The sequence below is a fragment of the Anopheles arabiensis genome, chromosome X (assembly GCF_016920715.1).
Source record: "Anopheles arabiensis isolate DONGOLA chromosome X, AaraD3, whole genome shotgun sequence".
NCBI classification, from domain to species: Eukaryota; Metazoa; Arthropoda; class Insecta; order Diptera; family Culicidae; genus Anopheles; species Anopheles arabiensis.
Window position 1 is genome coordinate 8,669,721 of NC_053519.1, and position 25,506 is coordinate 8,695,226.

Sequence of the window (25,506 nt, forward strand, 5' to 3'; positions counted from 1 at the left end):
GTTAGTTTGGGCAGCTTTGTGGCTGTACGATTCAAGAAGAGTAGGAAGCGGTTGATCATCAACCCGTTTATCGTTTAACGTAAATTAATTACTACATTCCACACTGTTTTCACCCGTTCGCCCGTTTGCGCCTGCAGCTAGGCAGCACGCCATTTTGTTGATCTTTTGCAGCAATAGTACTGCAACAAAGGAGAGTGGAGTTTATGCTAATCTTGATCGTAGCTCGTAAAGGTGCATTATTTTGCCTGCTCCTCCTTTGAATCCCTCCCTTCTAGCACTGCTGCTTCCATACTTGCTTGATGACGCCTGAAGGTAGGCAAAATTTTCATTGCGAGTATTCTTCGTGAACTATTAGTCAGCTTCAATAATCGTTAGCATGAAAATGCTTTTTCACCTTGAACAACCGAAGCATTCTTCGTTAACGCCTAAAGGTAGGCAATGCATGTGCACTTTTTGAACGCTCTAAGAACCCAATTGACATTTTCTATCTCGAAAAACCGGAGTTTCGAGCTATTTTCCTTAAACTGCACTGGTTTAAAGGAATTTTAGAACAAGCCCTTTAAAATCGATTTTGATGTGGCTATTATTTTTATTATTATTATTATTATTATTATTATTATTTATTGTTTCGTTGCTTTCTTCTCTATCGTTTTGGGAAATAAAGTTTCCGATTCTTATAGTCATTTTATACCATAAACCACTGAATTTCCATCAAATGTACGAAATGTACCTTTTTTTCGCCAAGTATAAAAGCAAATGAATCTAAAACTAATTGCACGCCATCATCATCCAATAGGAGAGGGTAATTCGCTCGCGCATACGAAATTTGAACGCTTTCAACACGTTTTATCACGCATAAATCCACAATTTGTGGTATCACGAGCACCATTAGAGCAGATCATGGATTAAAATTTAGAGCAAATGTTACTTGGGTTGGAACTTCTGCTTGAAGAACTGAACTCAACCCAACCCAAGTGACATTTGTTTTAATTTTTTTTGCCATAATCTGCTTGAATGTTGCACGAGATACCAAAATATGTGAATTTGTGAGAGATAAACCGTGTAAAAAGTATCAAAATTTCGTTTGTGCGTGCGAATGACCTTCTTTAACTGGATGAAGATGGCGTCCAATTCGTTTAAGATTAATTTGCTTTAATATTAGGCAAAAAGAAGGTACGAAAGCATATGAAAGCGTATGAAAGCATAGAAAAATACGCTTCACAGTCGTGGTGCAGTTTAAGGGAAGTTTAAGGTGCCAGTTTAAGGGAAACAGCTCGAAACCTCGATTTTAGAACTCGAAAATGTCAAATGGGAAGTCAATTGATGAACGCCTAAAGGTAGGCAATGCATTTACACATATTTAAGCGCTTCGCAGTCTTGCGATTTTGAAATAATGGATCAAATCATTTTAATTGTTTTTTTTTTTTTAATTGAAATTAAACAATAATCCATAAAGGGCCAGAAGGTATAATTCTCGTACCAGGAAAGCTGTTCGAATAATGTCGAACTTTTGCTTCTTGACAAAATATTCCAATAATCAGTGCCCTATCAGTCGCCTACAGATATGCAAGGTGCGACGTTTAATTGATTGGGAAACGCGTTTTAGGCGTTTAAACGACACATTAAGCAAAATTAAGATGTTCCTTTTTTTAACGTGATCTTCCACTTCCACTGCTTCTAGCGTATCGAGCAGCACTGTTTCATTATTCAAAGTAGCTAGAATGCTCGGCTCGATTTGTTGCCTTCCTCGCCAACGCAAAGCGAATGTGAATGCTCGGTCGCTCTGCTGATAACGCTCATCAATTATCAATTGCCTTTCCGGGAAAGCGTCGCTACATTACCGCAGGGCGCCTGCAGGTAGGCAATGCCCACTACACACGCTGGTGCACACAATTCGGTTTTTGAGCACATTTAATTTCACACCAAGTGGAATGCGAGTGGCGAGCAGCTTGCGCCCGACAGCGTGGTTGTTCGCCGCTCGTTGCTCAAAACGATGGCGATAATAACGGGATGCCTGTCCGGCCGCGGTTGCCGCTCTTGCCAAAGTTCCAAAGCTCACGCGTGGACGGGCAGAATTCGCAGAGCAAGCGCAAGCACGCGTTCCATTATCAGGCAATTTTTGTTTTTTGTTTTAGTTCTGTCGACTTTTTTTTTACTTTTTTCTGCTTTGCTCCAGATGTGTTATTTCGATTTTACTTACATTTTTCTGGTTTTTCGCTGGTGTACACCGCTCTTTCGATTCGGAGGGTGGGTGTTTTCGGTTGTAGTCTCGTGTCCGAAATGAATTTTCCGCTCAACCGGCTCAACGCATCGTCCGATTGATAGCTTTGTACGGCAAGTGAGCCATACACAGTCGTGTACGTGCGTGTGTGTGTAACGTGCGTTTTTGCGCGCCATGCCATAAATCACTTCGACCAGTCGTCCATCTCTCCGCTTTCATCTCTTTCTCTGTGCTTCTTTCTCCGCCTATGCGAGAAGATTAATCCATCCAACCGGTCCATGTGTGTGTCTGTGTGTCGTGTGGCTAAAGCCATCCACTAAGCCGGCGCTCCAAAAAGGTGGAGGTGTTGGGAGCTTTTATCCCTTACGACAGGACACACTTTGCAGGTGAGCCCTTCAAGAGCAGCCATCATTTAGAGGCAACCCGGTTCGACCCGTTGGTCCGGCTGGTAGTGGAAATTAAGCACACACACCAACAACCGCTTGTTCGCTTTATGATGTAAGCTGCTCCGTTTTGTATGTGTGTGTGTGTTGTATATTTTTTTTTTCAAGATCGGCACCAAAAAAACGAACCCTTAGCTACATTGAGCAGCCTAATCCAGCGCAAAAGCTGTCAAAATTCAAAGCGGCTGAGTCGCATTACGAAAATCGTTTCCAAAATGCGCCCTAATGCCGGACCCAGCCTCTGCGGAACCTTTTGCTACAGGAAGGGGAAGGGAGTGGGTAGGAAAAAGTGACACAGCACAAAAGCATCCAGCCGCGCGTGGCCGGGCAACGGCCTGCCGATTGCTAACAATCGGTTAGTTGTAGTATTTTTGTCTACTTTTTCATTCACTCTCCCTATCTCTCCTTCAGTGCGTCGACAAATTCATGGTGGCTCCTCTGGCGTGGGTTTTAAATCTTCAAAGCTACGCAAAAAGAAAAAAAAACAAAATACACACACAAACACACACACTCATAGGAAAACAACATCCCTTTTGGTGCCGTGGCGATGTTTTGCGAAACTCTTTTTATGTGTTCTTGGACCCGAGACAGAAGAGGACCCTACAACAGCAACAACAACAGCAAAGGGGATCCCACAAGCACACGCCCACACGCGCTTGTAAGTTATAATTCCCACCCATCCCCACCTGCTCCGGAGAACAGCTTGGGACCAGCCTTCCGGCAACATCGGTACGCATCGCCGCACACGCTACGTTGCGGTTCGGTGAATTACTGATCGGCCGTCGTTGTGGTTGCAAAGGTTCGCCATGAGGCTCCCCCAGGCTGCTGCATGCTGTGTGACTGTGTGTGTGTGTGAACGAGCTGTAGACAGATCCGTTTTTGGGCGAAACAATACTTCGAGCGTTTGGCTGTGTGTGGTGCGCCACGGCGCAAAGGGCAGCGAGTGTAAAGTCTTTGCCGAATAAAACCGACTCCTCTGTCAGTACGCAGCAAGCGTTTGTGTGTATATTAAGTAGCAACAATCGTCTGTAGCCCAAATGAAGCTACATGAGAAACTGGAAGTGCATCAAAGGCTTTTTTTGTATTATATGTTTTCAAGCATTCCATTGCGTTATGCACGCGTGACAAATTAATATATGACGTTTTGATTGCGCTACGCTTAACCGAGCGCATGTGATTGCTTTTAGGAGGAAAAGCTTTGCCGGTATGGAAATGGGAAGCCTTAATGTACGTGACACACCCAAACCCGTCACAGGCCCGGGAGCACACATCACACGAAGCCGCATTGCTTGAATAAACTGGTGCAATGTGTCACCTTAGCTGTTTGTTCCGGCGTAAGGGAATTGGGGGTAGTTTCAACACCTTAACGCTTTGCCCTGATTGCAATATTTTTGCCAGTGTAAACTTACTAGTAGCCATCGTAAAAAGCTTGTTTGATTCATTATGTAAAATCTTACCAAAAAAATTGGAATTCCTGAATTGATTTTAATAACATTTTGAAAACTAAATTTGTGTTTTTTGTTGCATCAAGACTGAAGTGCGGGTAAGATCGACACCATGATGGAGTAAAATCGACACATAACTTTTATAATAATAACTTTTATTATAGCTTATAACTTTTAAAATAACAAACTCTTATGGCCGATTGTTTTTCATTGAAGTTCTACAAAGTATTTCGTACCAATTTTAGGAAAAATTAACAAAAAACTGGTGTACCGAATGAATGGTTAAAATTCCCTTTAAAATAATCTTCCAGCAATCTTCTGTTTTTTTTCATATAGTCGAAGAGTGTTCTTTTTTCTCTTGCAACTCGAAAACCAAAAGTCGAACATGTGATTCCATACCATCGACTATTTTTTTTTTCCTCAGTTGAGCCTAAACCGGCCTAAAGTAAGCGTAAAATACGGTCAAAGCCATAACAATATTAAATTTAAAACCCTGAAACCCCTCATAACGAGTTTTATCCATTCCAATGACTCACTCGTTATGCGAGAAACTCTTTATGAGGGAGGCTTTTTACCTGCAATTCGTAAGAAATGGGAAGTAATTGGTTCCAGGTTAAATAAAGTGCAGGTATATAGGGATGATATGCATCACAACCGTACGGAACACTTTCAAGTGGCAACAGTAATCCATCGATTAATGCACTACACTACACTACACACTAAAATCCTGCCCACTTCTACGGCCGAAGACGAGGAGAGCCTCCAATATTGTCAAATAAGAAGGAAAGAAGTGGAGCAATTAAACTGAGGACACTATCTCACTTACTCCACCTGTCGATAAGCGCAGCAAAGCTCTCAGCTCCACTATCTGTTCTGAAAAGAGTTATCTGGACGTGGGGTGGACGCGCCTACGGGGTGCGGACCGACTTTTTTCGATTGTTTTATGACTTCCTGAGTTTCGGACCGGCAGTGAGTGTTAATGTGTCACCTTCCTTACACTTTTCCTCCACACTTACACCTGTCTCTTTTGAAAATTGCTTAATATTTAACGATTATTAATATGGAACTTTCGAAATGAGCACGATTTCTTATTGGGAATAAAAATGAAATTGCTCGTTAGGCGAATTGCTCGTTGTTGCTCGAGACTTTACTCGTTAAGAGGAGTATTCGTAGATTTACTCGTTATGCGAAAACTTCGTTATAAGGGGTACTAGTTATGAGGGGTTGCACTGTATTACAGGGTTTCCCACGATTTATTGGTCAGTTCCCATTAGATCCCATTGGTCAGGTCCGATTGGATGTCAATACAATTGGACCAAAAAAATCTGGGAAAAGGCCAACAAATCGTGAGAACGCACCAAAAAAATTGGGAACCAACCAGTCAACCAACAAATCATGGGAAACCCTGTATGAGAGGTTGCACTGTATTAAGTACATGTTTTGAGTCCGAGTTTGGCAAACGTTCTATGAGAGAATGATAGCTAAAATCCTTAATTATAAGCTCCTGGGCTTGTTCACATCGCGAGTTTTAAAGCTTCTTAGGTGTTTTTAATTGAGTGTTTGCTCAGCTTGGTTATTACGTTAGCCGTACATAGTTACGGGACATCTGTTGAAAATATAGGCACCTCAAATTGCCATATAAAAAAAGGTACCATTCTACAATTAAATGGTTTCTGATCAATGAAATGTGACTCAAATATTCGAAACAGGTAATTTAAATAATATGTACTATTTTTTACATCAAAAAGGTCTATAAGTACTAAACCGGCATGGTGTCGATCTTACCCGCTGTGTCGAACCAAACCCAAACATCCCCTACGGCGTACGAGCTGTAGCGGCGTAACCATTTGCCGCCCAATTCGGTACACTTCACCCGCACAACAATTCCATGTTGCGAATTGTTGGCAATATTCTTTCCCCAAATGTTGCCAAACACAGTGCAAAAGCAGCGGCACACCGAACCATAGCCAATCGTTGCCATGGCCGCTGCGGTTTGCAGAATTTGCTGCAAAGTAAACGCCAACTTGCGTTCGCTCCTTCTCCTCCCTTGAAGCTGTTTGATGCTCCCAATAGTTGTACAAATAGTTCCGAAACAAGCAACAGGCATCTTCTGCAGGGGGGGGCGAATTGAAAGAAACATTTCACAAATCCTTTCGCCGGTTCGTCCGGCTGCCAAACGGGGTTGGATTTGAATTTGAAAATCAATGAGCTGCCGGTGCCCTGCGGGAGGGTTTTGTGTTTTTTTTTGCTTTGGCACACAAAAGCAAAATGAAAATTTATAACCTTCCCTCCGAGCGTGTGCATGCTGCGAAAGGGGGAGTGGATTGTCCAAAAACTCCGATCCAATCCCACCTTCGGTCCGGTTTCGGTGCGCTGCCCCGCTGGGCACATGTGAGCATCTTGAACGGTTTCTGTGCCGAGGAGAGTCGTTTTTTTGTTTTGTTTTTACTTCTTTCTTTCGCCTTTGGGTCCGCGTTGTTTTTTTTTATTGGTGTAACGCGATTCTTCACATACACACACACACACACACACAGAGCATGGGGAATCCTCCACACACACACACACACACGCACAAAAACACAACAAACAAGCACCACCTGGGGCGGGTTTCGCGGCACCGTTGCTGTATTTGCTGCATTAGAAAATCAAAGAACCCGCTCCGGGTACGCTCGAAAGCTGAAACCCTCTGCACCCGCACCCTTGCCATCAATCCTAGTATCACTTTTATGTGTGGTACCGCCGCCCACGCTGGCAGCGATTTTCCGGCGATGCTTTTGTGCCAGCGGTATTCGGGCAGCTGCGATCGTGCTAGCTCGTCGGTTCGCGCACTGGGCTGCCCTTTTTCGGACTGAAATGTATGACTGAAAAAGTAGGGTGGAAAATCGTACGCTGGAAAAACAAAAACCAAAACAAAGCGATGCAAGTGGGCAGCAAAAGGGTAAACGCTGGTGGGAGGTGTACCGCTGCGTGACCTTTTTCGGGCCGGAGTGTGAGACGGCGGCAAAGCAAACAATTAATGAATTTAAATGTCTCACCAATGTCTTCAATGTCCTAGCTGCCCTCGAACGGATCACAATCGAACGGATGTCCCTGCAGTGTTACACTCGCCAGTAAATAACGCTTGTGTAACGCTGAGATTTTACTTGTAAACAAAAATGGAGATTAATCGTTTTCTCAGACATTACGGCCTAATGGTTCATTTTTCTAGTTTTGTATTGGGTGAGACGCTTCTGCTGCATCGTTCTCGAGAAATGGTGCCACCATTCTCAGATAAAGTGAAAAAAGTTGACAACTGTGCGCACACTTTCTCGAAATTTTGTGATATAATGGTCGTAACTTGAACACGCTCGAAACGTTAGTCGCCAAAGACTCGAGAAAGAGTGCCCACACAATCACTTATGGGGAAAAGCATCAATGTCAAATGCTATGAATTGAACTTAATATAAGTCACTTTTTTTTAACAAGTTTATGACAGAATACAGTGGAACCTCTTATAATATGCCAATATGCCCTTATACCACTATACATGCATTTCTGAAACCAATTATTCCACTCTTCATACAAATCATGACAACTGTAACGAGTGAGTCACTGGAACGCATTAAACTCGTAGTGAGGGATTCCACTGAAAAACCACCTTTGGCCCAAAACAGAATTTTTGCACACTTTTTCGACACATTGTGCGCTAATTTTTTTTTTTTTTTCATTTTATGGATCCACTTTTTTGTAGTGAAAAACTCTGACAACTCCGCCCAAAGATTTGAAAAAGCGTGCCCATGTTCTTAGATAATGTGACAATATTTGACTTATTGGCACACTTTTTCAAGTTTGGTAGATTTTCATCCATTTGAAGCGCAACGGATTGTTGCAAAGACTCGAGAAAGTGTGCTTACATCCTGAGTTAAGGGTGAGCAATCCTGTAAAAGCTCAGCAATGGGTTGGGTTGAAGTGTAGTGCACATATTTAGCAGTAAGAGAAGATTTGTTATCAAGACATTAAAGCATCGAAAACGATGCCTTCGACACTCGACTTGAGTTGAAACATGAGCAAACCTTCTGTCCACTACACACACACACAAACACACTCGCAAAGTCACCCAATACCTACAGGAAGGTTGAACAATGGGACGACGTTCTCGGAATTTAAACTTCGATTTTCGGCCTACGCTTGAGCCGCTGTAACAAAACATTTTCCCCCTACATGTCGGTGCCGGTGAAATATGAGCATGAAAATGGATCTTCGTTCGAGGAAGTCAGCTTCTCTTGCTTTGTGTCGGTTTATGTTTTTGCGTTCACTCCCGTTAGTAGACACAGCGAAATAAAAGAATGTAATAACAAAATTAATCTACCTCACTCCGGCTGCGGCGGTACCGAACGGAGATGGTGTTTTTATTCGGGAGATTATGATCTTAGCGTCACTTTCGCTACAGCTGACCTCATCGTGGAGCGGACACTTCTGCTCTCCACACCGTCATAATCCGATACAGCACGGCACGTTCGGCGATCGGCAAGACTATCGGCCCGGACACACACACACCCACACTCAGGCTGAGTTTGCAACCGTGATTTTAGCTACCGGGTCTTTCCGCGTTGGTACGTTTCTGTTTCGTTTTATCGCACCCCAACTAGCCCGGGAACAATGGGCTGGTACAAAATGATAAAATTTACGAGCTGAACCACCGTCGTGTGCGCGCGGTCGCGGTTCCGCACACCTGGCAGGCCGGCCCTGCATTGCATCCTTTCGGTGCTGGCCGCTGCCCGGCACACGGGAGCGATGATTGTCTGCGCACTGCTGCTTTACCGCCGGAATTTATGGGGCATGTTTAATTTTACGAGCTCGCGGCTTGAGCCGAGCGTGTGCCTTGTGGGCCTGCTGAGCTTTTTTCTTTGTTGCGTTGCTGCACTGTACTGCTCGTGTGCAACGAACTAAAAGGAGCTGTTTTTTTGGGCTGCATTTCAGAGAATGAAAAGTGACAAAAGAGCAACGAAAAAAAAGCTACTCCCCACGAATATCCTGTTCATGATTTTCTGCATGTCCGGATGTAGCTTCGCTCAAGGGACGAAAAAAAAACACACGCACACACACACACATTAAAAGAACTTTCAAATCACTCTATTAATAACATTTCATTCTCCATTTCCACCTACCTAGAAATATCTGCCGGGCTTTGCCGGCGTGGGCATCTGTGCGGTCAACCTGGTGGACGACATGCAGGAGTACATGCGGGGCCTGTTCGTGATCATGTAAGTATGCGCTGCACGATGAAATTATGTGGTTTGCTGGAGCAAAAAAAAAGAGAGAAGGGAGCGCAAAAAATATCTACGAGCTGTCAAATGTTTCGCTCGCGTTTTGAAACGAGACGAGAAAGATAAATCTTCGCTCGGTTAGTCCCATTTACAGGGGTGAGGTTTTTTTTGTTGCTATTGTGCAGTGTTGCGCCTGAAAGTATGCAGCGCGAGTGCAGAGAATAATTCGATCTAGCGATCCTTGGTTAGTTCGCAGAAAAACACCTTTTTTTCAACTATTTTCCTTGTGTGAGATTAAATGTAAAGCAATTATTGGTATATGGATTGGACGCGGTTGTTTGTTCAATATTTTCCAATTTTTATTTTCTCCAGCATTCATACTCAATAATATTTTTTATTTACCATACCTGGCAACAAAAACTATGAAAAAGCTGCCATATTGCCTATCTTTAGGCGCACAAGCTGCTTTTCATTTTTGCTCATTATTTGATCATCTGTTTGAAGTCGGTCCTGTAGTACAGTCGTCAACTCGTACGGCTTAACAACATGCCCGTCATGGGTTCAAGTCCCGAATGGACCGTGCCGCCATACGTAGGATTGTGACTAATCTGCTATGGGGGGAAATACACCACAGTGACTTACAGGGTTTTCCGATAGAACTGAAGACCGCGGGACACTGTGATGAATCTGCGGGAGTAAATCGTAAGACTGCGGCAACGATATTTGAAAACGTTGACGATACCGAATCTGCGGATTTGTATCGCAGGACTGTGGGACACTTTTTCGGGCACACTATCGCACCCCAAGGACATATAACTTGACAGCCTAAATTTTTATTTATAAAAACTGGGTTATTTTTATCACAAAATAAGATAATTTTCCAAAAATAATCAGGAACTGGTGATAAAATATATCCTTTGACTCATTATCCGTGTTATTCGCATATCCGGGCAAGGTAAAGTCCCGAGGAGCTCGGATAAACGGCGCTCCACTGTACTTGCAACAGTACATTGTGAGGTACCAAGGAAAGTGAATTATTTGAAAAAAACCCTTTTTTAATTTCAACTAGTCTGATGCATATAACTAGAATGATACAAAAAAAAGGTTTCCAGAAGAAGTAGAATACTGTTAAAAAAAATTCATTCCTAAACTTAGCGCCTCAAGGTATGCACTATGTAACACAAAAGTGTCTTATTTAGCCAAAGAGCGTGAATTTGCACCACACGGTTGTCTTTTACGCCTTTTAGGCAGTTAACACATTCGGTTTTAGGTAATACTCAGTAATAAGTGGGTTTGCTTCACTCAATCATTGGAGATGTATTTTTGGAGTGCTAAAAGAGTGCCATTTAAAAATGTTACCTACATTACTACAATTAACCCCTCCGCTTGTGCTCTTTCTCTGTCCCTTTTATTTGCCCCGCCTGTAACATGATTCTCCCAGCCACTAGAGATCAATTAGTATGCTGAATCCAATAATAGGGATGAGCTCGTGATGAATTATTAGATTACTTCCCACCCTAACCCGGACAAAGAGGCTGGAGGCGACAAGCGTTTTTTGCGTACACACCAACATCCAATCATATTGGTGTTAATACAGTAGTGAATGCTGTATGCTTTTGTTTTGCTTTTTCCGTCCTACCCACGCCACGCTTTGTTCCCAGCACGGACACTATTAATTTGCTATCGTTTCACAGTTTACCACGAATACCCGTTAGCGCGCAGCAACTCGATTAGATTGATGGATTTCTAATTGAATTGATTGATGAAAACGTGAGCACGCCGCTGAAGAGGGTGAGCCGAGAAAAAAGAAGAGGAAAAGCACAAACCAAATAACAACAACAACACAAAATCCACTTTTTTCATCTTCTTCCCCCGTTCATCTGCCCCACGGGGTCCGGTTCCGATTCTAGCAAACTCCCCCACACCGAACCGCCTTTCTCATCTTGCTAATGGCAACCTTTTTCAGCTGGAGCTAGTGGGAAGGTTTTTTTGCTCTGTTCTTCTTCTAAAATCTAAACGATAACACGGAAAGGGGAGAGCTTTAATAGGTTTAGGGTTTTGCGCGAGGGGCCACAAGGGAGCCAGGTATAATGATTCCCTTTCCCTACAGCTCCCAGCAACCCCTTTCGGCCAGGGTTTAATGGCCAGTCCATCAAGCGCCTAGCGCCCAGCTGCTGGTGTTTAAGGTGCGAGATACCGTGGTTGATGTTATTTTTCACTGCCAGCCGCCCCGGTGTTCATTCTCCCACACGGTGTGTCCTTCACGCAGGTAGCACAGAGGCCAAGCTTTTTTCCTTCCTCTCTCACTCTCTCCTACTCCCATCTAATAGTTGTCCCTTGGCATGGCTCAGGAGCTGAAATCTACTCGGCAAAAGGCCGACGAAATGGCAAACAGAATGCAAACAACAAGGCCTTCGCAAGGCCCCGTCGGCAATGTTATTGTTCCCCCTCCTCCCCTGCTGTGCTTGACTACCTGTGTCTGCGGAAACCCTTCCAGGAAATAGTCACCACACGTGCGTGTGTGTGTGTGTGTGACGAAGGGCGGAAGAGTTGATAGGCAAGATGATTACGTTGATGATGATGATGATGATACGAGGCAGGAGGATCATGTATACACATATCAATCATGTGAAAATAACCTCCCGCAGCAGGATAGGGAAGGAGCGTACCGGGAAGGAAAAGTGAAAATTTCGTACCATATTGTACTATGGGATTTGGTCGGGGGTATGTTTGCTTCCGTTTCAATGAGACTTTTATAAACGTTTGCCGACGATTCCAAGAATTGGAGGCAGCTCCAGATACGTTGCGAAGAAGTTTGGAGCCCCCTCCGTGGAACTGTTTCGGACGTCGAACCGATCGGACGTTGACAAAGAAATCAATTTGGAAGAATAATTTCCATAAAAATCTCCACAATTTTTTTGGAGCAAACATAATGTTTGCTCCAGTTTGGCCGACGGATGTGGAATATTTTTATTTATTTTTTCTGGAACCTGATTTCTGACAAAACAGAATATCCCATAGTGTCCTCAGCTTGACCGGGACCCCCTCCTATCAACCGAGCCCGGAAAAGCCGGAGCAAAAAGGGCACAGCATGGCACAGCACGAGCAGCGATAAGAATGCTCGTTAGGAGGGGGGGACGTAAGACGTACCCGGGGCGATTCGAGCTCGGCCAAGAAGATAGGGCGGCGACTATCGAAAGGAAACGAAAAGCCTCAGCCCCGCAAGGTAACCGAAAGTGTCATCAGATGCTTCGTATTTGTGTGAGTGTGTGTGCGCGCTTATCCCTTTCGCCATCCACCTCAGTTGACAGATGACGTAGACGTAGTCGCGAGTCGTTCCCCCGAAAATGCAGCAAATATTGTTTAGCTCACTGTACGGGGGCAATTCCTTCCCGAAGCTCCTCAGGGTTGCCAACGCAACGTTGGCCACGGTCGTGCGAGGTGGTTGATTGTTTATTCATACTTCAACGTTGCTTCCGATGGCTAACGAATGGAGCGCACATGCATGGTTGAAGTGCTGAATTACCCCAGCTATATGGACTGTGGGACGCGCTGACAGAGGCATCCAATAAGCTTTCGGCGCCACCTTCACGCCAAATCGGGATGGTGGAGGCGGTGAAGTGTGCTCCTCCCTCAGACGAATGACCTGTCGAAGCTCGATTGATCAGCCTGACTTCCTCGTGCCTCGCCATGGTCGGTGCACGCCGGCATCGGTCGCAAAAACAATGAGACGGTGAGAGTAATGTTTGCAGCAGCCGGTGTGCAAGAATTAGATCCAAACGAACATCGGGAGATGGTGAGATAGCAAATGGAATAAAAAAAATAAAGAGCAGGGATGTACCAGTTTTGGGAAAAAATTCATGAGTATTTACCAAGTAAAAACTGTCTTCAATTGTACCATTGAAATTTAAGGTTTTCATTAGCACATTACATAAGCAATACGGCTTGGCCGTTTTAAAGGAAACCAGTATAAACCGGTAGCTTTAGTACGCATTTACCAGTACTGCAAAGTGTCATTGTCAATCTCATAAAAAATCTGACTGAAACAAATTCCATATCAGCTTCACATAATCAATTATGATAATCAGAGGTGATGCTCAAACAATGGGTCTGCCCTATACTTGCTTGGTGACGTTTTAGCATCTAACGCTTGATCAGGTACTATGGCACGACTTTTTTATACTGTGATCAGTTCTTCAAAATGTCACTGACAGAGTCATGACCAATTCCGGCTGAAACAAAACCATGTCAGCGTTACGAGCTCTACTGTGATGATCAGAGGTGAGACTCAAAGAGTTGGTGTGACATTCACATGATTGGTGACATTGTGTGCAACCAACTCTTGATCAGTCACTTGGTCGCGACATTTTCTGTCGGTGATCATCACGATAGTCATGGGAGATATCCGGTGCGTGCGAGTCATCACAAGCAACAAATCGAGCATAAAAAAAATGTCATGACCAAGTGAGTGATCAAGAGTTGGATGCTAAACAAAATGTCATCAAACAAGTGATTGGTCCATCAACTGTTTGAGTCTCATCTCTGATCATCACAGTTGTGTACGTCAGCTGATTGTAGCGTCATTTCAGTCATAAGTGTTGGTGACACTGTTCACAGCCAGAAAAAGTCATGATTATGCTTGCGCCGGCATTAAGCTCAGCTTGTCAATCAGATTATTGCGTTGGATTCAAGCATTCGCATGTCGCGTTCGGCATGTCATGACATACTTTCATTGAGTATCAGCAAAGAGCATCAATCTACCACAGATATGTTCATTGTTTTCCGTGGTAATTATCCTGTGATTCTCATGGCATTTTGCTGCAAAGGCATATAGTATTTAACGTTAGCATTTGTTAATTTGATTGAATCATCATATATACACACATTTGGGGAATGCATGTCACTGTTTAAACGATATTTCTACGAGAAACACGTCAATTTTCCAGCTCGATCAATGGACAATCTGTTACGCGTTTTGTTATGCCTCCACTCAAACTTAATAAAAGATCTTTCCACAATTACTTCGGGTTCACTTTTTTAACAGATCCTAGTTTCGCACCTTTTAGTAGATGTAATTTGGAGGAAGCCAAATGTAAAAGGTAAAACACTTTTAATCGCGTTTCAACTTATTGATAAGGCATGATGGCCTGAAATTCACAAAAATCTTAAAGTTTTCATTTTGATGAAAAAGCATTTGCTCTTGATGATTGGAGATTTTGAAATTGTATGAACATTCATTTAGTCCTTTTTGAGAAGACTGAACAAATCGTTTACAAACCAAGATCTGACTGCACGATATCTTCATTGGACAAATATAGTTGTTGAAGTTGAATAAAATGCATTTAACATTTTGGTAAAGAGTCTATGTACTTGGCAAAACTGCGCATAGAACATGGACTAAAACACTTTTGATAAAACTGTTAAAAATGCATTAAAACTCCATTGAAACGAAAATCCCAGTGTAAAAACACGGTAAAACCCAAAGAATAAATCACGGTTAAAAAGGTTTTTAATTCCACGGTACAACACTGCCCGAAGAGCGAACATCCGGAACTCGATCTGCCATATAAATGAGCACTGTACACACACACCGCATCATTGCTCGCCCACCTAACCACCTAACGACATGTTTTGCGACCATTGTCGTCGACGCGTGTACACGCTTGGGTACGGGAGAATCGACCCGTTGCCGTTTGACGTGACTGGTGGCAGTTTGCACGTCGTAGTGGCCCAACGATAGGGCCCTTGTTTGCTATTTTCACTCTATGTCTAGCGCGCGCGAGAGCGAAAAACGACCACGGCGTGTGTGTGTGTGTGTGTGTGTGTGTGGATGAAAAAAAAATCAATGAACCATCCCAGGGCGATCCCGCACGCTGGGACCGTCCAGCCGTGGCGCGGGCGGGTAATTGATAAAATATAGATAAATTGCCATTTATTACAATCGACCTCATTAGGTCGGGGGCCGGGACGTGAGCGGAGCCGAGATGCTAATGTACGCGCGCGTAAGTAAACAGGAGAAAGAGAGAGAGAGAGAGAGAGAGAAAGAGTGAGAGAGATAGAAAAAGCTAATGATGAGGTTCCACCGAAAGTCTGAAACAAAGATGTGACGCTTCAAACGAAGCGGAACACATTCCAACGCTTACTGTCCGCTGTGCGAATCTAACCATCTTCCGCACATGTTGTTGGACGTTTGTACTTGTCCATCATTGCGCCCCACGCCCCACAAAACGTAACTGATCCTTCTTAAAACCAAGTGTCAATATGTTGTTACATCCACGATCTCAGTAAACCCCCCCCCCATCCCCGGGGCTTGTCTAACTAATCCGCTTTGCTCCGGCCAGCGGGTTTGCGGTGATAAATTATTCATCACTGCAGGACGGAATTTTTTAAACGCTCTGCATTATGCTCTCCCCTACATCGAGGTATGCCCGTATGTGTGTGTGTGTGTGTGTGCGAGTAATTCGTTAATCTGCAGCTCTGGCGCTGGTGCCTGCTGCTGTTAGGACGGTTGCTGCTCGCTGCGTGTTTCTCTGTGCGATCGATAAAATCGAACTACCCACCGAAAAACCGTTCAGCACCGAAGTGCTACCCGGGATCAGTGACCGGACGGGTGGCGTGGGACGAAAAGAGTCTTGTGTGGCCATGCAATCGGTCCCGTGGGAACCATTGCCATCGGACGCTCGACGGAAGGCCCTCCTTCCGATAAGGGCAGCGATTTTGTGCCGTGCCGCCCGATGCAGTTCGTCGAGGGGTCCGTTGAACCGTTGAACTTGCAAGGCCAAATGGACCCGGTGTGGGATGGAGGGCATTCTTCCATGTGCCGGCGAACGCGGTCAAGCGTGATGGGCGTGTATCTGAAGGGTAGAGCATCGTCGGCCATCGTCGGTGTCGGGTGGGACATGTTAAAACCGATCATTGGGGGTTTCCTTTTTTTCCTTTTTTTTTTGTCCAGCCTTGTGGGCAGTTCTGAGCAGCTAGCTAACCACCACCCTGGGTCATGTTTGATGGCTGATGCCGCCCCATATCCGAGTGCTGCTAAGTGGAGCTGCTTGGAGGACGGGACCGGGATGACTTCCATAATAATTTCCAACGCTCAAGCAGCGGGGGCCTGCAAATTCCTGCAAAACTATCTCGGAAAAACTATTGCGAGGTTCCCTCTCCCCTTTTTTTTTTATTCCGGAAGTTCCACATCTCCCATTAATAAATAACGATAAAACTCAATGGATTACTTGCCCGGAGGGGAGGGCAGTACCCGGGACGCTTCCGGATAGTGAGAGTCGGACTGAGGGCGCACCAGCACACACCCAACCCAACGTCATCTTTAGCTCGTGCTGCCAAGCATGCCAAAAAGTAGGTAAGATTTCGGTGCTCTTTCCGCCCTGCCAGCAATGGGGTTTGGAGCCTCGGAAAGCTCGGACTGCATCAAAACCACCAGCAGATCCGGCGGCACCGGCTGACGAGTAGTAAAATCCAACCGCACGGAGCGTGCGCTGGCAATTTGTATGGTTTATTTATCATCCAGCCCGCCCCGCGTACGGTATGGGACTCTGGGGAGGTGGATTTGAGCCTTCCCGGTCAGTGCCACGGCAAGTGTACCAGGAGCCGAGTTGCTGGAATGCGATAAATTGTCAGCAATTCCGGTCGAGCCGTGGAGACGACAATCCCGGTCCCAACGATGCACTGTCAACGGGTAGGAGCTTTATGGCCTGGTCAGTTTCGTCGGAGGATACACTCCAGTGGTTCCCGAGGAAGGTCCGCAGGCAGGATGTCAAACCGGGAAAGTCAACCAATTCAGGTGCCAATATCACGGCACGGCACTACCGCTCGAGTAGCTTTGACACAGTATCGTGTCGTGCCGTCCGGTGCGAACGGTGGGAAAGATTTATGAGCCTGCGCACCACCCGCTCCGTTTGCCGCAAAAACCCCCTCCCATTGGAGTCTGGGCATTCTGGAGCAATTTCCTATCACGGCTGAATGTCTGAATGCTCCAACCGGGTGCTCCGGTCACTTTAATCCTTTCCCGACGCTTGCAGTACGCGCTGGAGTGCTCCGGGGTCACTGGCTCGTAAATCAAATCACGCCACAAGTTCCCGAGAGGTACTGCAAACTATCCGAGTAAACTATTCTCCAATTCTGTTGTTGTTGTTGCTCTCATACTGAACTGCCGGAGTCTGTAAGTTCTGCTTCGGTAAAACCTCTCCCCCCCCTCCCCCCCCACCTAGCACATGGAGTGGGAGCGTGCGGGACAAAAGCGTGGACCACTAACAATGACAACCACTTGCGTGTAAGTGCATCGCTATCGCGTGTGTTTTACTTTTTTTTTATCGCACAACAGCAAACCCCAGGACTGCGCCAGTTGACAACCCCGGTTGCAGGATTTTCCCCACGCGCCATTTCCATCGCTCTGTGTGGCGCTTCGTTTGATCCGGTGCGGTGTTGATTCGGTGGTTGGCTCGGCAGTGGCAGCGATTTGACCGTAAATCCACGTGCTCGATGGGGGATGAAGGCCACCAACATGCGGGTGTGCCCTCACCACTTGCCACTCCCTTGGCACAGCGTGGTTATGTACCCTACGGCCATGAGTTGCGGTTCCACCTCAAGTCAAGTGTGTGTGTGTGTGTGTATCCCGCCCCAGAAGGATGTGGCGAAGGAGCAACTAGCCAAAGAGGGGGAAAAAAGCAACAAAATAAATAATTGAAAGCGAAAGCGGAGATCTTACCAGGCACATTCACAGCTCACAGCTACACAGCGCACTAATTGAAATGTCCGCCCGCTGCTAATTGTTGGCCCGAGCAGTGTGGAAAGCGGTGGAGGCCCACCGACGGCAAAGATTCCCGCATGCTCAAGAAGCGACGCGTGCACACCAGTCACGTTGCACAGCGGGACTGGTGCAGCTGCAGGAAGGGCCAGATTTAATTAGCAACTGTGCAAGTCCTTCTTAAGTTTTTTTTTTTTTTTTTACTGTTCAGGCAAATGGCGCTGAGATGCACTGAGGTTTCTCTGCTGGCCGTTGCCATGGTGCGCAAAGTGTACCACATCTTCTCGCCAAGCAACAGGGGGAGAGTCAAGCAAAAAGAAGAAAAAAAAAACAGATGCAACGCTCAGTAAGCATCAATTATATTACATTTTATCGTAGCCATCGTGGTTTAAACGCTCACCACGGTGAAGGACAAGGTAGGGAGGTGCACGTTGCTGCTGATGGTGACAAAGGACCTCGGTTACTTGGGGTGCAAATGGCACGATACGTACTGCAGACTAACTAGCTTCTTGCTCAAGGCTTGTCCCGAGTATGTATGTGCTGACTGTGTGTATGTTTGTGTGTTGAACGCTTTTTGGAAGTTTTCGTCTGTACGCGTCGGACACAGGCGCGCGCGCCGACGTCACCGGTACCGTCCCAGCGCGGTTAATCAAAAATGAATTAATAATCATTTACTCAACGACAGGTTCAGTTTGTCACACTTTTTGGGAGGCACTCGGGTCTACGGCCGAAGCAGGAAACAGACGAGCGAATGACCCCGTAACCGCAACAGGGGGAGTAATACGGAGAAGTCTACTTCGCCTCCGCCGCGCTGCACTGTAACTGATGAATAAACAGACACACTATTATATTCCCATTTCTGCTAATCATCTTGTCAGTGCTGTACATACACTGTTGCTGCGTTGAGTTCTGCGTCATCTACACCGCTCGCTTCCAAAAACACAGTTTTCCCAGACCAGGTGTCACAAAGATTCATCGTAGCACTGTATGGAGTTGCCCTTCAGTCTGCGTTCTGCTTATTTGCTTCCCATTCGTTCAATTAACCTTTTCATCTCTCTCTCTCTCTCTTTCTCTTCTCTTATTCTACGCTGCGATTCCCAACCAGGTACTGCGCACCGATGACTCTGCTGGGCTATCTCTACATCCGCACGTCCCGTGAACTGCGTCCCCCGGACGGACCACTCTCGATAATGATGTTCGAAGCCCGGGCCGAAGCTCGCAGCCGTCAAATGTAAGTACACACACATACACACACACACACACACACAGAGACACACCGACACACACACACACACACACACACACACACACACAGACACACCCAACTACTCGTTCGCCTTTCTGTCCAGATTCCCTCGTAGCAATGGTTTAACTGCGTCCCGTTTGTGTACTTGATTGTGCGTGTGTGTGTGTGTGTTAGTGTTTGTGAGTTCTGCTCCCGTGCCCCGTTAACGCGCTTGAACCCCTCAACCCGGGGACTGCTTCTTATCCGGCCGTGCAATAATTTATCGATTATGGAGCCTCTTACCTGGCGGGGGGGGCTTTCTGGTTGGTCGCACACGAGCCGGTTTCCCCCTTTGACGGCACGGTTCGTTTGATTACTGATTGCTGAGGTTGGGATCCGCTAATGAGATGCCTTTGTGTCTCTCTTCGGCGACTTCATCTACCAGCCCGTTCTAGCCTTCGACTAGCTGGCAAGCCTTCGGGGAAGCAATGAACGGATGATGTCTCTACCTGTGGACACCTCCAAATTCACTTCGGCCAATGTGCGTGCTTCGATTATCACTACGGCAACGCACGGTGAGTACACAGTGATGTCCCAATGACAAGCTATTGAAGGCGCTGGAGTTCTGGAATTGAACGATTTTGTCCTGGGATATATCGTTACATCTTCCGAAAACGCGATGCTGCAAGACTTATCTACATCTGCAGATTGCAGCAATAACCAGTACCCATCTTGGTGATGCTCTGGTGTAATTAACAGTCGGCTAACCGTCGTCGGGAAAGTAACCGAAGCAGACGCTACAGATTGCGTCCTCTCGACCAATCACTTAGATATCGTCAGTACGTACTAAGGGTTGGTGAAACACCTTTATGGAAAGGATTGCAGTGATGAGATCACTGAATCGCTGATAACATCTTTCTATCTTGTTAGGGTTCGAAAGGGTTGGATTCTTGGGTTGGGATGGCCAAGCTAAATTGGATGTGTCCTCAGCGTATTTTGTTTTGCTTTTGAAATTGAATGTCCTCACGGAGAGCAGTTCAATGTCTGTCGAGGTATACCTGAATGGTAAGTGGTTTCAGAGAATACTGAACTACGAATTATATCCTCCTCAGCTAGAGATGCATAATATCGAGTATTATTAATTTTGGAGAAGAAAATAGGGATTTTGGTGAGAACATTGGGTTTATTTTCTATGCGAGATTTTTACAGGCATTGGTCATTCATCTTAAGCATAGCCTTTATTGACTTGCTAATTACGTCGAGCTCTTGGGCTTCTAGTGACCTTGATGAAGATCTTTTGAAATAACGACCAATCTGTAATGAGTTCGCATCATCCATAAGACCAACGTGCTATACCTTTACGGTGCTGTCTATATCATCTTCTCTCGCAGACTGAATAACCAGTTCATACTTGCTATTGGACTTGACGAGGTAAATAAATTAGGCAATCATGTCCATTTTGATTCCAGCTTTCCATTTTGTGCAACCACTGCATGGAAAGCAGTCTAGGTCGACCAGCTGTAGGTGCTATAGTTGAGCGCTAATATCCTCGGGCTAGCTCCAAATGCTCTCTCCGTCCGTGTTACACCTTAGCGCAAAGTAAAGGCATGAGGCAGCAGCCGGCCATGAGCTTGCTGCTGTGTGTGAGCGTTAATTTCCTCCGTTTCCACGCCAAGTTCACGGCTGCACATGCTTCTAATGTCCGCGTTTATGCGCTGTTAACGGCGCTTACGCTTGAATTTGCTCCCGAGCGGCATCCTATCAACAGCTCGGAGTTCTGTGCGCGCTGCCCGCGATACGATCTGCACGTCCTCGCTGCTTGAACCATCTGCTGCTGCTGTTGCTGCTGCTGTCATTGGCGGTCGGTTGGCAATTTTCCATATCTCATATCTATCCCTTCAACTCCGCTTCCGTCCGCCCCGTCTGCTTTATTTACTCTCCCCGCGCTTTTGATAATAGCGAGCTGCCAAACACATTCCCTGATAGTGGTTTTATGGCTTCGATTAGATTGGTCCCGCTCTCCGGAACGGGCGCACCGAAATCGATCCAACAGACGTCCGTGTCTTAGCACCCCTCCCTCCCTTGCGTGGCCTGGGTTCACAGGCCACGCACCATCGCTCAAAAGGCGATGAATGAAAACCATCTGGAGCTCGTGCGTAGCGTGATTTCTTCCCTGCCAGCCTGCCCTTGCTAGTCTCTTGGCACTGTCCTTGTGTGCTTGTGCTTTTATACCATCAATCTGTCACCACCTTCGCAGCACAAGACCCACCCAAAGAGCGTGTGCGTGAGTTCGTGTGTGTGTGTGTGTCCACAAATATTTCAATCACATTACCTCACACTCCGGTGAAGTGATCCTTAGTATCCTCCGGTTCCAAAATTGATGTCCCAGGGCCCCGTATGGTGGACGAATAAAAAATCTGCCCCGACCCCGACACACTCCCGTAGCCTCCTGTCCCACCTCACCGGGGGTGGTTCCGGGTGCCGCAAGATGGCACCACAACCGTCGATCGGAATGCTATTCACGGGCAAGGGCAATCCATTTTCGTAGGTGGTGTGTGAAATCTCGGGCACGCGTGAGCTGTACTTGCGACTTGCGTAATTTGTTTGTTCTCTCTCTCTCTCTCTCTCTCTCTGCTTTCTTCACGGTATTTAATTCTTCTCGCATTTTTCACGCGCACACAGCGTGCACTTTTTGTTGGCTCGCTACAAAACGGGAACCAAAAAACAACTTAAAGCGGATGTCTAGAGAGACACAGAGAGAGAGAAAACCGTGGAAAGGACAGTCGCTACCGTGCTCCGTGGGTTCACTAGCGGCACTTTGAGCGATTTATTTCGAAACGGTTTGTATAGCTGCACCGGAATGTAGGCAAGCATCGCGCCACAATTTGTCGCTAGCGGGCGGGCGTCGGGATCGTCAGCAGTGGCGGATTTAACGGTGCGCGGAGTGAGCGGCCGCGGGGGGCCCCGTCAATGTAGGGGCCCCGTGTATGGTAATTCCAGCATATAGAACAGTGTGTACAGTAGTCTCAGCGAGAGCTTCTGTGCTAGATAGGGGCCCCATGGATGAAGGGACTCATAAACTATAGGGGCTCAGTACAGAGTGTTAGCATTAGAGTGTGTTTGATTCAAAACCTATTGCAACAATATGCACCCTCCCCCCCACTCCCCCCAGCTCGACACCTACCGTGGGGCCTCCACTCCTTTTAACGCTTAGGGCCCCCAACACCCTAAATCCGCCACTGATCGTCAGCGAATGCGAAAATTGTTACACCAAATTTGAGTGCACAGAACAGCAAAGTGCAAACAAAAATGGCTAAACTCTCCGGAGAAATTAATGTTCGCCCTAGTCATCGAGCCGCACCGCGGTGGGCGGTGGAGCAAATGTTTTACAACATTTCGGGGGCCTGTATTTCATGTTTTCTTTTGCCTGCTTGTTTGTTTTTTTGTTTTGCACTAGCTCGCATAGGTCATTTCGCCAGCCATGTTTGGCTTTGCCCTTTCCCGATGCGACCGATGTAAGCGATAGTTTCGCAACCGTCCCAGTGCCATTAGAGTCGTTAGGGGAATACTTTAGTTTAAAGGACAGGGCGGCTGCTCCCCGGGGGAGATGAGAGATTTTGCAAATGAAAGGACACCCACGACGGGGAGCACGGATGGTAGCAGCGTTGGGCGCAGTGTCGCGGGAGTGTCCCAAAACTTTTGATCATCTCGTCCCGGTGGCATTATCCATGTAACTTGTTGGTCCGTTCCGTGGAGTAAGTTTCGTGCAGACGGTTTTGTGAGTGTTTGAAGCTGTGCGACATCAAAATCATTTTGCTCGGTAACTTGATTCGCCAAACTAACTTTTTGGAGCAGTAGAGGAATATTTGTAACAAAAATTTTACATGCAAAAACGCGTGGTTTTCAACAAATTGTCACGTTCCAGTGTCTGGAATGAAGAAAAAGCAGCGTAGAAGTTGTTGTAGTAAGATTTGTATGGACTCCAAGTTGAAGATGTATCCAAGACATGTCTTCATTTCGCACCTCAAACAGCCATCGAAGTAGCAGCGTCACATTGAAACGCAAATAAACTAGTTACCACAACTAACTCTCAATTTTGAAGGTCTCTTGGTGGAAAGTGCCTTCAAACGTAACAAACCGTACACTCCAACATGTTCTTGCTGTTCAGTAGGACACCATGTAGCGTCGGTTACTCGTGCAAACGCGTCTATTTGTAGCAAGGACCCGTTACGTACCATACGCACACAAACATTCGCCACGAGCTCACGCAACACCATAAACATTGGGGAGTGTTTCGCTGCGCAATGAGAAGATGCCCAGTAGAAAGGACAACCGCAGACACATCGACCTTAACCTTGAATTAGAGACAGGCGAACGAAACCAAACAAACGTCTGTGCCACGTACTCGCTGTTTATTGCTTTGTTTGCCACATGTATGTAAAACTACCCAGTGGTGACCATCGGTGACCGGGGTGAAACCATCAACCATCAAGAATCGCAAACTTCCCGCCAGTGAATGCGGGGCAAACAGTTTGTTTGCGCTTTTAATTATACGGTGCGCGACATGGGATGGGTCCTGCCGCAACTTTAGCGTTTGCAACAAGTTTCCCTTAACCGTTGGTGTGTGTGTGTGTGTGTGTGTGTGTGCTGTTTGGGTGTGGTGTAGAAGAAGATAGCGTCCACCACTCAGTGAGGGGCACTTGGAAGAAGTGCTCCAAAAGTTTGGAAGTTGTCCACTTACCGACAAGGCTTTGTGGAATGATACCATAAGATCCTTTCTGATCCCACCAAGCGTTGGAGTGTCGGTGAAAGTGAACGTTATTAATGTCGGATGTCCCAGTCCGAGAATAAGAGTAGTGTAAGGCATCCGCTGGGTACACGTTCTCTATTTCTAGATATCATTGGTTCCCAATTCCCGAAGCCCAAACAAATATATTATTACAGGGGTTTTCAGGGATTCTCATAATTGTGGGACACTTCATTGATTCTATGCAACAGGAAGTGAGCTTCGTATGTTGGAAATTGGACTCTTTGGCACCGTTTTTGGACAGGCGCCTTGGAAATTCCTATTGGATTTGTCCAACAAGGATGCGATGGAGCCCAATTCCCATTACATTAAGTTCATTTCATTTAAGAAGGAGTCAATAAAGTGTCCCACAGCTATGAGAACTCCTGGAAAACTCTGTAATTGTTAGGTTTAACTTATTCCAAGAAACGCCAAGTAAATTAAAGCGAGACCCCTACAAAGAAGGCTAACGATACATGGTCTTAAGGTTTAAATGTCTGAATGCAACTGAAATAAACGGATTTGTCTGAGGAGCTTGCCCAGCAAGGAGGAAGATAACTTCAAAGAGCACTCTCCAAAAAAGTTCTCTTAAACTTTAGATGCCATCAGAAAGTATCTTAGATCCGTACATCAAAAATATCAACATTCCAAAGGAAGACTTATAATTTTCACTTAAGATCCATCGCATGTTAGTCTGTCCCTAGCTTCTACCAGGAAATCAACATCTAATTCCAGGTAACAGAAGAGTCAATCGAAACTAAGCGTCATTAATAACAACTGGAATTCTTCACCAACAAACATTGCAAACCAACTTGTTGTACTTCTTTCTCTTGCATCTTTTGGTTACAAAATTGACGCACCCATACGCATACACTTGACACACGTGGCAGAATCTTAAGTGCATTGACACACCCTTCGGGCAAAAGTTCGCTGCTTACGCCAATGGTAAAACCCCGGGCAACTTCACGTTTCTGTAAACTGCGTGCACAATGAAGACAATTTACGCGTGGCAAACCTACGGTACCCCGTTTTCACTCGGAGTCAGCTGGCATTACAGCAGCCCAGCCCAGTCACAGGCACACCTCCCGCGGCGAGCACCGAAATTACTGTCACCAAAAATGCTGGACGATACTTTCGGCCGCTTCAAAAATTAATCATCTCGCACAAACTTGCTCCATCGCCGGCATCGGAACGATGTAGCAAACTTTGATTTCTTGTACGCCCGCGCTACAAACAGCACGCCGATGAATGGACCCTCGTCGGCTCGTCGGCTTGTGATGCTCCCGCTACGGTTTTGGAGTTTAAACTTTCCTCCACTGACGCCCCGGGGCGCACTGATTTCGGCAAACAACTGGCGCCAACAACTCAAACAATTCGTTTGC

At 46.0% G+C, this 25,506-nt stretch overlaps 1 protein-coding gene across 4 annotated transcripts in view; it reads left to right on the forward strand.

Moving 5' to 3' along the window:
- The window catches only part of LOC120906701 (neuropeptide Y receptor type 2), an 83,367-nt gene that overhangs the window by 28,543 nt on the left and 29,318 nt on the right, over positions 1-25,506 (forward strand). For all 4 annotated transcript variants that reach the window (XM_040318568.1, XM_040318570.1, XM_040318572.1 and 1 more), the window contains 2 exons: positions 9,261-9,352; positions 19,219-19,344. In XM_040318568.1, coding sequence (XP_040174502.1) covers positions 9,261-9,352; positions 19,219-19,344 — 218 coding nt within the window. The remainder of the gene's footprint in view (positions 1-9,260; positions 9,353-19,218; positions 19,345-25,506) is intronic.